This window comes from Ranitomeya imitator, chromosome 2, assembly GCF_032444005.1.
Source record: "Ranitomeya imitator isolate aRanImi1 chromosome 2, aRanImi1.pri, whole genome shotgun sequence".
NCBI lineage: Eukaryota > Metazoa > Chordata > Amphibia > Anura > Dendrobatidae > Ranitomeya > Ranitomeya imitator.
The window spans coordinates 825,709,240-825,722,116 of NC_091283.1; the positions used below are offsets into that span (position 1 = coordinate 825,709,240).

Genomic DNA, 12,877 nt, shown 5'->3' on the forward strand with positions numbered 1-12,877 from the left:
AGTCCCCACCTACTTGCTTTTATCACAGGGACCATATGATAGTGGCTCCTGTGCCTCCATATTATTTTACAGAAAAGGAACAGCTGTCGCCTGACTGGCGTATCTCTCTTGGGATCTTTGTTCTGTTGATCCAAGGTGTATCTTCTAGGACCTGGCCCTACCCATTATCCGGATAATAATGGCTTCTATGTTGATCCCTTTGTGAATAGTGTTATGGGGATCTTCAGGAACCTGATGACAGCCCACATTTCCATATCACATTACAAATCCTAAATTTGTTTTACTAGTAATAACAACCACGATATTATCTCATGTTAATACGACCATTGATGGTGCCTATATCTGTTCCTCGTAGAGTTGGACGTCGGGAACATGCAGATCCTTACATGGAGGAACTCAATCCAGGAGATGCTTCAGAACCAGAAGGAAGGGGAACCGGTGAGTTGGGAACATTATTGTATAGTTGTTTCCTAATTCTTGTTTTTTTGTACAGTTTAAGAATGTTTCTATAGAAAAAAAAAATAAGTATCACATAAGACAATCCAGATCCCCTCCCTAAGGAAAGTATGGGGTTGGCTGTAGGAGCATATCTGGCCACGGGAGCCATCTTGAATGAAATCCTGGCTCCTTGTTGGTGGTGACCACTTTCCTGTCCAGCAGTAGAGATTGTCAGGAACAACGTCAGGATTTTCTATTTTTTTTTTCAGAATATTTTACTTTTAAAGGGGTTGTGCAGTATTAAAAAAAAATACATGTCTGCCGTCCTTCATGAAACATCACTGCCCGTGGTTTGTGTCTGGAATTACAGTGCTGAATTTTACGCTTTCTGTCCCTGGTGGTCAGTAATGCATTTTAAAATTGATGTCTCAAGTGGTCAGTGGTACATGTAGCATCTCTTTTCCTGGAAGTCAGTTTTTCATGTAGAATTATTTTCCCTGTTGGTCAGTATTTTACCATTTCTGTCCCCAATGGTCAGTGTTGCAAGGAGAATTTCTGTCCCTAGTGGTCAGTGGTGTATGGAGCATTTCTGTCCCTGGTGGTCAGTGGTGTATGGAGCATTTCTGTCCCTGGTGGTCAGTGGTGCATGGAGCATTTTTGTCCCTAGTGGTCAGTGGTGTATGGAGCATTTCTGTCCCTGGTGGTCAGTGGTGTATGGAGCATTTCTGTCCCTGGTGGTCAGTGGTGCATGGAGCATTTCTGTCCCTGGTGATCAGTGGTGTATGGAGCATTTCTGTCCCTGGTGGTCAGTGGTGTATGGAGCATTTTTGTCCCTAGTGGTCAGTGGTGTATGGAGCATTTTTGTCCCTGGTGGTCAGTGGTGTATGGAGCATTTCAGTCCCTGGTGGTCAGTGGTGCATGGAGCATTTCTATCCCTGGTGCTCAGTGGTGTATGGAGCATTTCTGTCCTTGGTGGTCAGTGGTGTATGGAGCATTTCTTTCCCTGGTGGTCAGTGGTGTATGGAGCATTTCAGTCCCTGGTGGTCAGTGGTGCATGGAGCATTTTTGTCCCTAGTGGTCAGTGGTGTATGGAGCATTTCTGTCTCTGGTGGTCAGTGGTGTATGGAGCATTTTTGTCCCTAGTGGTCAGTGGTGTATGGAGCATTTTTGTCCCTGGTGGTCAGTGGTGTATGGAGCATTTCAGTCCCTGGTGGTCAGTGGTGCATGGAGCATTTCTATCCCTGGTGCTCAGTGGTGTATGGAGCATTTCTGTCCTTGGTGGTCAGTGGTGTATGGAGCATTTCTTTCCCTGGTGGACAGTGGTGTATGGAGCATTTCAGTCCCTGGTGGTCAGTGGTGCATGGAGCATTTCAGTCCCTGGTGGTCAGTGGTGTATGGAGCATTTCTGTCCCTGGTGGTCAGTGGTGTATGGAGCATTTCTGTCCCTGGTGATCAGTGGTGTATGGAGCATTTCTGTCCCTGGTGGTCAGTGGTGTATGGAGCATTTCTGTCCCTGGTGGTCAGTGGTGTATGGAGCATTTCTTTCCCTGGTGGTCAGTGGTGTATGGAGCATTTCAGTCCCTGGTGGTCAGTGGTGCATGGAGCATTTCTATCCCTGGTGCTCAGTGGTGTATGGAGCATTTCTGTCCCTGGTGTTCAGTGGTGTATGGAGCATTTCTGTCCCTGGTGGTCAGTGGTGTATGGCGCATTTCTATCCCTGGTGCTCAGTGGTGTATGGAGCATTTTTGTCCTTGGTGGTCAGTGGTGTATGGAGCATTTCTGTCTCTGGTGGTCAATGGTGCATGGAGCATTTCTATCCCTGGTGCTCAGTGGTGCATGGAGCATTTTTGTCCCTGGTGGTCAGTGGTGTATGGAGCATTTCTGTCCTTGGTGGTCAGTGGTGCATGGAGCATTTCTGTCCCTGGTGGTCAGTGGTGCATGGAGCATTTTTGTCCCTGGTGGTCAGTGGTGTATGGAGCATTTCTGTCCCTGGTGGTCAGTGGTGTATGGAGCATTTCTGTCCCTGGTGGTCAGTGGTGTATGGAGCATTTCTGTCCCTGGTGGTCAGTGGTGTATGGAGCATTTCTGTCCCTGGTGGTCAGTGGTGTATGGAGCATTTCTGTCCCTGGTGGTCAGTGGTGCATGGAGCATTTCTGTCCCTGGTGGTCAGTGGTGCATGGAGCATTTTTGTCCCTGGTGGTCAGTGGTGTATGGAGCATTTCTGTCCCTGGTGATCAGTGGTGTATGGAGCATTTCTGTCGCTGGTGATCAGTGGTGTATGGAGCATTTCTGTCCCTGGTGGTCAGTGGTGTATGTAGCATTTCTGTTCCTAGTGGTCAGTGGTGTATGGAGCATTTCTGTCCCTGGTGGTCAGTGGTGCATGGAGCATGTTTGTCCCTGGTGGTCAGTGGTGTATGTAGCATTTCTGTCCCTGGTGATCAGTGGTGTATGGAGCATTTCTGTCCCTGGTGGTCAGTGGTGCATGGAGCATTTCTGTCCCTGGTGGTCAGTGGTGCATGGAGCATTTTTGTCCCTGGTGGTCAGTGGTGTATGGAGCATTTCTGTCCCTGGTGGTCAGTGGTGCATGGAGCATTTTTGTCCCTGGTGGTCAGTGGTGTATGGAGCATTTCTGTCCCTGGTGGTCAGTGGTGTATGGAGCATTTCTGTCCCTGGTGGTCAGTGGTGTATGGAGCATTTCTGTCCCTGGTGGTCAGTGGTGTATGGAGCATTTCTGTCCCTGGTGGTCAGTGGTGTATGGAGCATTTCTGTCCCTGGTGGTCAGTGGTGCATGGAGCATTTTTGTCCCTGGTGGTCAGTGGTGTATGGAGCATTTCTGTCCCTGGTGGTCAGTGGTGTATGGAGCATTTCTGTCCCTGGTGGTCAGTGGTGTATGGAGCATTTCTGTCCCTGGTGGTCAGTGGTGTATGTAGCATTTCTGTCCCTGGTGATCAGTGGTGTATGAAGCATTTCTGTCCCTGGTGGTCAGTGATGTATGGAGCATTTCTATCCCTGGTGGTCAGTGGTGCATGGAGCATTTCTGTCCCTGGTGGTCAGTGGTGTATGGAGCATTTCTGTCCCTGGTGGTCAGTGGTGTATGGAGCATTTCTGTCCCTGGTGGTCAGTGGTTTATGGAGCATTTCTGTCCCTGGTGGTCAGTGGTGTATGGAGCATTTCTGTCCCTGGTGGTCAGTGGTGTATGGAGCATTTCTGTCCCTGGTGGTCAGTGGTGCATGGAGCATTTTTGTCCCTGGTGGTCAGTGGTGTATGTAGCATTTCTATCCCTGGTGATCAGTGGTGTATGGAGCATTTCTGTCCCTGGTGGTCAGTGGTGCATGGAGCATTTCTGTCCCTGGTGGTCAGTGGTGTATGGAGCATTTTTGTCCCTGGTGGTCAGTGGTGTATGGAGCATTTCTGTCCCTGGTGGTCAGTGGTGTAGGGAGCATTTCTGTCCCTGGTGGTCAGTGGTGTATGGAGCATTTCTGTCCCTGGTGGTCAGTGGTGTATGGAGCATTTCTGTCCCTGGTGGTCAGTGGTGCATGGAGCATTTTTGTCCCTGGTGGTCAGTGGTGTATGGAGCATTTCTGTCCCTGGTGGTCAGTGGTGTATGGAGCATTTCTGTCCCTGGTGGTCAGTGGTGTATGGAGCATTTCTGTCCCTGGTGGTCAGTGGTGTATGGAGCATTTCTGTCCCTGGTGGTCAGTGGTGTATGGAGCATTTTTGTCTCTGGTGGTCAGTGGTGTATGTAGCATTTCTGTCCCTGGTGATCAGTGGTGTATGAAGCATTTCTGTCCCTGGTGGTCAGTGATGTATGGAGCATTTCTGTCCCTGGTGGTCAGTGGTGCATGGAGCATTTCTGTCCCTGGTGGTAAGTGGTGCATGGAGCATTTTTGTCCCTGGTGGTCAGTGGTGTATGGAGCATTTCTGTCCCTGGTGGTCAGTGGTGTATGGAGCATTTGTGTCCCTGGTGGTCAGTGGTGTATGGAGCATTTCTGTCCCTGGTGGTCAGTGGTGTATGGAGCATTTCTGTCCCTGGTGGTCAGTGGTGTATGGAGCATTTCTGTCCCTGGTGGTCAGTGGTGTATGGAGCATTTCTGTCCCTGGTGGTCAGTGGTGCATGGAGCATTTTTGTCCCTGGTGGTCAGTGGTGTATGGAGCATTTCTGTCCCTGGTGGTCAGTGGTGTATGGAGCATTTCTGTCCCTGGTGGTCAGTGGTGTATGGAGCATTTCTGTCCCTGGTGGTCAGTGGTGCATGGAGCATTTTTGTCCCTGGTGGTCAGTGGTGTATGGAGCATTTCTGTCCCTGGTGATCAGTGGTGTATGGAGCATTTCTGTCCCTGGTGGTCAGTGGTGTATGGAGCATTTCTGTCCCTGGTGGTCAGTGGTGTATGGAGCATTTCTGTCCCTGGTGGTCAGTGGTGTATGGAGCATTTCTGTCCCTGGTGGTCAGTGGTGTATGGAGCATTTCTGTCCCTGGTGGTCAGTGGTGTATGGAGCATTTCTGTCCCTGGTGGTCAGTGGTGTATGGAGCATTTCTGTCCCTGGTGGTCAGTGGTGTATGGAGCATTTCTGTCCCTGGTGGTCAGTGGTGCATGGAGCATTTTTGTCCCTGGTGGTCAGTGGTGTATGGAGCATTTCTGTCCCTGGTGGTCAGTGGTGTATGGAGCATTTCTGTCCCTGGTGGTCAGTGGTGTATGGAGCATTTCTGTCCCTGGTGGTCAGTGGTGCATGGAGCATTTTTGTCCCTGGTGGTCAGTGGTGTATGGAGCATTTCTGTCCCTGGTGGTCAGTGGTGTATGGAGCATTTCTGTCCCTGGTGGTCAGTGGTGTATGGAGCATTTCTGTCCCTGGTGGTCAGTGGTGTATGGAGCATTTCTGTCCCTGGTGGTCAGTGGTGTATGGAGCATTTTTGTCCCTGGTGGTCAGTGGTGTATGGAGCATTTCTGTCCCTGGTGGTCAGTGGTGTATGGAGCATTTCTGTCCCTGGTGGTCAGTGGTGTATGGAGCATTTCTGTCCCTGGTGGTCAGTGGTGTATGTAGCATTTCTGTTCCTAGTGGTCAGTGGTGCATGGAGCATTTCTGTCTGGACAGTAATGCATTTAAAGTTTATTTTGTTTACACATGCTTTTCAGTATTTCAAAAACGTAATAAAACACCATTCACAAAATAATTCCTATAAGTGTATAAAAAGACCTATTTAATATTTCAGTAATAATAGTTCAGCTAATTTGGATTAATCCTCTGTTTTCTTCCTATTAAATTTCCAGCTGTCCATGGTGCAATTCTTCCTTTTTCCCAGCGGGTGGCAGTAGAGAATTGTACATTAGTTTCCAGTTTATTCAGAGAAATAAACAAATACTTGCAGAGTTCATCATTATTTGGTCTCCAGTATTAACCAGTGCCGCGCTGCAGCGCAGTCTGCAAATGTCACTCTTCTAACAATCCTTATGTCAAGCATTAATCCCTGGAGTGTGCTGATTTTCAGAGCTTGTAATGCCCCCGTCGCTGAGGCTCGGCTTTGATATGTAACATTTCGGGTGATATCTCGTACAATAATGTTGTTCCTAATCCCGACATTTGCAGAGAATCGCAATTAGAGGCTCAAGTTCTCGAAGAGACGGCAGAACATACAGAACTGTTAGTGATATAGTCAGGACTCTGTGCGCAGGAATGTTAATGATCCCGGAGTAGTCAGCGCAAATAATAGCGATGATACTATTGATAAGGAAACGAAATATAGAAGATGACTTTTCGGTGACATTGTAATGTTAGAGCCTTGCCCTTCATACATCTTCATTGTGTTGCCCCTGGTGCCAGTTCTTATCTGCAGGATGATAATTAAAGCGGCCCCTCCAGGCTTATCTCCCCTTTCCAAGCAATTTCATAATGAGACCTTATATCAGGGTCAGGGCTGCCACTAGAAATTTCGGGGCCCCATACTGGCAAAATTTTCGGGGCCCCCTTGAGACTCTGCCCAGGCTCCACCCCAGCCCCGCCTCAAGGCTCCACCCCTCGAACTGTCCACAGTCCCACCGCTCTCTCTTGGAAAATCTCCACTTCTCACCAATCACACATTAACAGTTCCCATCACCAGATCACACATATAGCCGGCAGCTTTTGTTTTGGCCAAAAGATTTTTTAAGCCGCCACCATAACACGGTAGACACTTTTGGCCAGGCCCTACTCTACTGTAACCTATTAAATAATTGTTAAAATATGCAATACAATTTAGGTATATTTTTATTTATTTTTCAATTTTTAAAATGACCAATAATATCACATAGAAGGAACAAATACCACAACACCATGACCAGATGACATATTACCACCACAGTAATCGAATAATATCACATACAAGGAACAAATACCACAACACCATGACCAGACCACATATTACCACCACAGTGATCGAATAATATCACATACAAGGAACAAGTACCACAACACCATGTCCAGACCACATATTACCACCAAATAGTGACTGAATACTACAATTCTGATCAGTAATTTAAAAAAAAGCACCATACTATCACCATAAGTGCCATTATACACAGGAGATCTGTACTTAGTATGCAGTGTCTGTGTACAGATAATATAGTGATCACTAGTGAAATTATACACAGGAGCTCTGTATACAGTGTATAGTGTCAGTGTATAGGTAACACACTGACTCACCAGTGACGTCTCTAGGTGAAGTCCTTCATCTTTCATCCAGCACAGACCGCCATCATTTCATCCAGCCAGGACTTCTCTCTGCAGGAAATAACACAGTTATCTCGAGCTCCGCTTGCAGAACACATTACTTAATTTTTCACAACTTCTACATTACACCACATGAAGAAGGCGACATAGTATCACTCTATACAGTAACAGGACCGCCCCCCATTTAAAACAGTATACTCAAAAAATAAAATAAATACATCACTGCAGTAATAATATCCCTAAATTAGCCCCTATGGTATTAATAATATCCCCCAGCCTGGCCCCGTGTGTCTCATTCCTGGCGTCAGCCAGATGTTCTCCCATCCTGCCCTCATGAGTATCCATTCTGCCCCATATGATCTCCCCATCCTGCCCCATATGATCGCCCCATGTGATCTCTCCATCCTGCCCCATCTGTCTCCATCATATCCATCCTGCCCCATGATCCTGCACGATCTGTCTCCAATTCTGCCCCCAGTGTCTCCAATCATGCCCCATGTCTCCATTCTGCCCCCTATGTCTCCAACCATGCCCCCATGTCTGCAATCCTGACACTTGTCTCCAATCATGCCCCTTGTGTCTCCATTCTGCGCCATCTGTCTCCAATCCTGCCCCATCTGTCTCCAGTCATGCCCCCATGTCTTTCATCCTGCCCCGTGTCTCCAATCATGCCCCGTATCTCCATTCTGCCCCGTGTCTCGCATTCTGCCCCAATGTCCAGCATTCTGCCCCTGGGTCTCACAGTCTGCCCCTGGGTCCAGCATTCTGCCCCTGTCACTGTGTCCAGCATTTCTGCCCCACTGTCTCTAGCATTCTGCCCCACTGTGTGTCCAGCATTCTGCCCCACTGTGTGTCCAGCATTCTGCCCCACTGTGTGTCCAGCATTCTGCCCCACTGTGTGTCCAGCATTCTGCCCCACTGTGTCCAGCATTCTGCCCCACTGTGTCCAGCATTTCTGCCCCTGTGTGTCCACCATTCTGTCCCACTGTGTCCAGCATTTCTGCCCCTGTGTCCACCATTCTGCCCCACTGTGTCCAGCATTCTGCCCCACTGTGTCCACCATTCTGTCCCACTGTGTCCAGCATTTCTGCCCCTGTGTGTCCACCATTCTGTCCCACTGTGTCCAGCATTTCTGCCCCTGTGTGTCCACCATTCTGCCCCACTGTGTCCAGCATTTCTGCCCCACTGTCTCCAGCATTCTGTCCCACTGTGTCCACCATTCTGTCCCACTGTGTCCAGCATTTCTGCCCCACTGTGTCCAGCATTCTGCCCCACTGTCTCCAACATTCTGCCCCACTGTGTCCAGCATTCTGCCCCACTGTGTCCAGCATTCTGCCCCACTGTGTCCAGCATTCTGCCCCAATGTCCAGCATTCTGCCCCGTGTCCAGCATTCTGCCCCTGTCACTGTCTCCAGCATTCTGCCCCACTGTCTCCAGCATTCTGCCCCACTGTGTGTCCAGCATTCTGCCCCTCTGTGTGTCCAGCATTCTTCCCCTCTGTGTGTCCAGCATTCTGCCCCTCTGTGTGTCCAGCATTCTGCCCCACTGTGTGTCCAGCATTCTGCCCCTCTGTGTGTCCAGCATTCTGCCCCTCTGTGTGTCCAGCATTCTGCCCCTCTGTGTGTCCAGCATTCTGCCCCTCTGTGTGTCCAGCATTCTGCCCCTCTGTGTGTCCACCATTCTGTCCCACTGTGTCCACCATTCTGCCCCACTGTGTCCAGCATTTCTGCCCCACTGTGTCCACCATTCTGTCCCACTGTGTCCAGCATTTCTGCCCTTGTGTGTCCACCATTCTGCCCCACTGTGTCCAGCATTCTGCCCCACTGTGTCCAGCATTCTGCCCCACTGTCTCCAGCATTCTGCCCCACTGTGTGTCCAGCATTCTGCCCCTCTGTGTGTCCAGCAGTCTTCCCCTCTGTGTGTCCAGCATTCTGCCCCTCTGTGTGTCCAGCATTCTGCCCCACTGTGTGTCCAGCATTCTGCCCCTCTGTGTGTCCAGCATTCTGCCCCTCTGTGTGTCCAGCATTCTGCCCCTCTGTGTGTCCAGCATTCTGCCCCTCTGTGTGTCCAGCATTCTGCCCCTCTGTGTGTCCACCATTCTGTCCCACTGTGTCCACCATTCTGCCCCACTGTGTCCAGCATTTCTGCCCCACTGTGTCCACCATTCTGTCCCACTGTGTCCAGCATTTCTGCCCTTGTGTGTCCACCATTCTGCCCCACTGTGTCCAGCATTCTGCCCCACTGTGTCCAGCATTCTGCCCCACTGTGTCCAGCATTTCTGCCCCTGTGTGTCCATCATCCTGCCCCCCGGGCCCCCCTGGATCGCAGCTCTCAAAGAAAAAAAAAAACCACGACTTCTTACCTGGCCATGCTCCTGCGCCGGGCGAAGATCCCCCCAGGCTCCACACAGACGCACTCGCCGGGCCCGGCGGCTGACAATGAACGTCAGACGCAGGCGACGCCGGCGAGTGCGCACTGCGGCCCTATTCAGCTGCCAGCCTCAGACTGGCTGGGGGCTGTTAACTATTGACGTGCGGGCGCGGGCCCGCACGTCAATAGTGTGCCGCAGCGCCTGCAGGGGGGGCCCGGTGACCAGATGAGACGGGGCCCGATGCGGGCCCCCTCTGCTCACCGGGCCCCATACACCAGTCATGGCTGTCATGCCCTGATGGCGGCCCTGATCAGGGTCAATATTACGGATGCATCGTCCGACCACTTCAGGTTCTATCTATACTGGAAATGACAATGTTATTGCATACATAGAAAATCTCGATATCCGACTCTGATTTCTGTTCCTTTGTTCTTTTCAATCACTGTTTATCATTTATTTATCCTTATATGATGTTTAAATATATGTTCATACGATAAAAAAATAAAATAAATAAATAATTAAACCGAATTAAGATCACCATAAGGTCCTATAATAATGTGAACGTAAAAAGTGGGGGCGGGAAAGGAGTCACGATATGTGGTTGTATTGTTCATGGCCCAATTTTGGGGTTAATATAACTGGTTAATTATTGGGTGGCGGTAAGGTTGTAGGAATATTACCATCACAGTGTATCATCTTCCAATGATCAAGTAGTGGGGGCCCTAATGACCGGACCGAGAGAGCTGACAACTCTGTGTCAACCCAAGCTCCTTCAATCTCTCCTCACCCAGCCTGACTGACAGCTGCAGCTTGCACTGAGCATTGTGAGATCTCAGCAGTAGCAGAGACACTATGAGATAGGCAATCCGGTTAGGTGGGCAGAGATTCAGTTGGAGGGAGGAGGAACACTGAAGAGCTGTCAGTAAGGATAGGTAGATGAAGATGTGTAACACCCCAGGGTCCTGGTTGTTATAGTGGCGTTGCTTTCCTTACGGGGAGAGTGATGTCACGTTTGGAAGCAAGGGAAGGTCCCTTCTATCAGGTAAACACAAACATGCAACAAGTTCACACTCCAGGCCAGAAGGGGGAGCTCCGAACCTGGTTTTCCGGGGAGCTGCTCTAGATATATATTCTGGCTGGAGGGGAAGTCAGTGAGCAGTCTGTAAGGAGGACAGAGAAGCGAGCAGTCAGACAGTGAGTGTTAGAAAGACTGAAGGGGCCGTGCAGCCAGAGTTGCTGCAGGTCCTGGAGAAAGAGAAAATAGAAGGAAAGAACAGATTGTAGAGCGTGCAGGAGAGCAAGGCACAGGAGAGAGACACCAGGGGAGGATAGCTGTGACTGGGCTACCTATCTGCAGAGGGCGGATTCCCGATAGCCAGAAGACTGAGGTTGTTTCAGACTCTAGGAGGCACAGCAGAAATCGGCAGGACAGCTATACTACATGTAACCTGTCCGCCCTAACACCCAGGAGGCACAGTGGCACATAGAGCCCGGGTCGTCATAGAGACCCTGTAAAAAGGCTCGAGCCACCTGTCATACGGGTTTGTGTCCCACCTTTATGGACGACAGAGAGGACTGTGAGGACCTTGCCAGAAGCCATAGGCAGTAAGAGACTACAACACCACCGCTTTTAGAGGAAGGCTTTCATCTCCACCTGGTAAAGGGGACTCTGAACTTGCTTCCAAGCCGGCCAGACCCTGCCTGCCCTGTGATCTGGTGCCCTGGACTGCGGCTGCCTGAAGCCTTCAGTAAACCAGGTAAAGAGACTGTAAACCTGTGTCCTCAGTTCTTTACTGCCCCACTCACCATCCTCATCCATACTGCGAGAGCCCTGGGGACCTCCTTCACCTGTGGTATGTTACACCATCCTAGCTGCCATAACACCACCCCAGAGGACCTTTTAAGCAGCGACGGTCCCCACTGACCGGATACCACAGGTGGCGTCACGAACACGAACTTTATTCAAAAACTCTTTAAGTATATTCCCCTTAACATGGGCGCCCAGGGCCACGGACCGGGTCACCGCCACTGTGACATCTCCCTTTGAGTACCGGTCCAGGTACCGAGTACCCCACGGCCCTGGCAGGCGACTCAGATGCAGCAGCAGGGAGGAGGGACGCTGAGAAACTGTCAATCAGGGTAGATGGATGGAGATGCCAGCAGCTAGGAGGGTGGACTTTAAGGAGCCTCCATTGAGTCTATGTGGGAGAGATTCAACAGCAGGAGGAAGAAACATAGAGGAGTTGTCAATCAGGCTAGGTGGGCAGAGCTTCTCGTAGTTGGGAGGAGGGACGCTGAGGAGCTGGAAATCAGGCTAAGTGGGCAGAGCTTCTAGTAGTTGGGAGGAGGGATGCTGAGGAGCTGGAAATCAGTCTAGGTGTGTGAAGATACAGGAGCAGGAAGAAAGGTCACTGAGGAGATTCAGTCTGGTAAGGCTTCTTTTACACATGCCGTGTTTTTGCGACCCCAATAGATTTCTATGGGGCGCAAAAACTGGCTGCATAAATTTGTTGGAGCGCCGTACGGCCGTGAGTGAAAAAATATCGAGCCTGCTCGATATTTTTCACAGCTTACGGACACGGCCCTTGTTGAAAATCAATGGAACCGCAAAAACAACGGAGGCTTGTTTTTGCGGTGCACCATCAAGAACGTATTTACGGATCTCCGTTTTCTCCCTACTTTTTCCTTTTCTATTCTAAACCAGAAAAATGTTAATCGGCAAGATTTTTATGGTAGACCGTGAAAATTACAGCAATACGGCCAGCAAAAAAGGCCTCCAAAGACGGGAGGTACACTGAGAAGCTTTCAGTCTGGTTAGTGGTTAGATGGGCAGTGATTCAGTAGCAGCAGGGGGGAGGGACACTGAGAAACTTTCAGTCTCGTAAGGTGGACAGTGATTCAGTAGCAGCAGGGGGGAGGGACACTGAGGAGCTTTCAGTCTGGTAAGGTGGGCAGTGATTCAGTAGCAGCAGTTGGGAGGTACACTGAAAAGCTTTCAGTCTGGTTAGGTTGGCAGTGATTCAGTAGCAGCAGTGGGGAGGGACACTGAGGAGCTTTCAGTCTGGTTAGGTGGGCAGTGATTCAGTAGCAGCAGGGGGGAGGGACACTGAGGAGCTTTCAGTGTGGTAAGATGGGCAGTGATTTGGCAGCAGCAGGGGGAGGGACACTGAGGAGCTTGCAGTCTGGTTAGGTGGGAAGTGATTCGGTAGCAGCAGTGGGGAGGAACACTGAGGAGCTTTCAGTCTGGTTAGGTGGGCAGTGATTCAATAGCAGCAGGGGGGAGGGACACTGAGGAGCTTTCAGTATGGTAAGATGGGCAGTGATTTGGTAGCAGCAGTTGGGAGGTACACTGAGGAGCTTTCAGTCTG

General features: G+C 50.1%; 1 protein-coding gene across 4 annotated transcripts in view; it reads left to right on the plus strand.

Moving 5' to 3' along the window:
• Window positions 1–12,877, plus strand: part of CRTAC1 (cartilage acidic protein 1) — a 693,808-nt gene that overhangs the window by 632,752 nt on the left and 48,179 nt on the right. For all 4 annotated transcript variants that reach the window (XM_069754016.1, XM_069754014.1, XM_069754015.1 and 1 more), the window contains exon 9: window positions 356–438. In XM_069754016.1, the coding sequence (XP_069610117.1) occupies window positions 356–438 (83 nt within the window). The remainder of the gene's footprint in view (window positions 1–355; window positions 439–12,877) is intronic.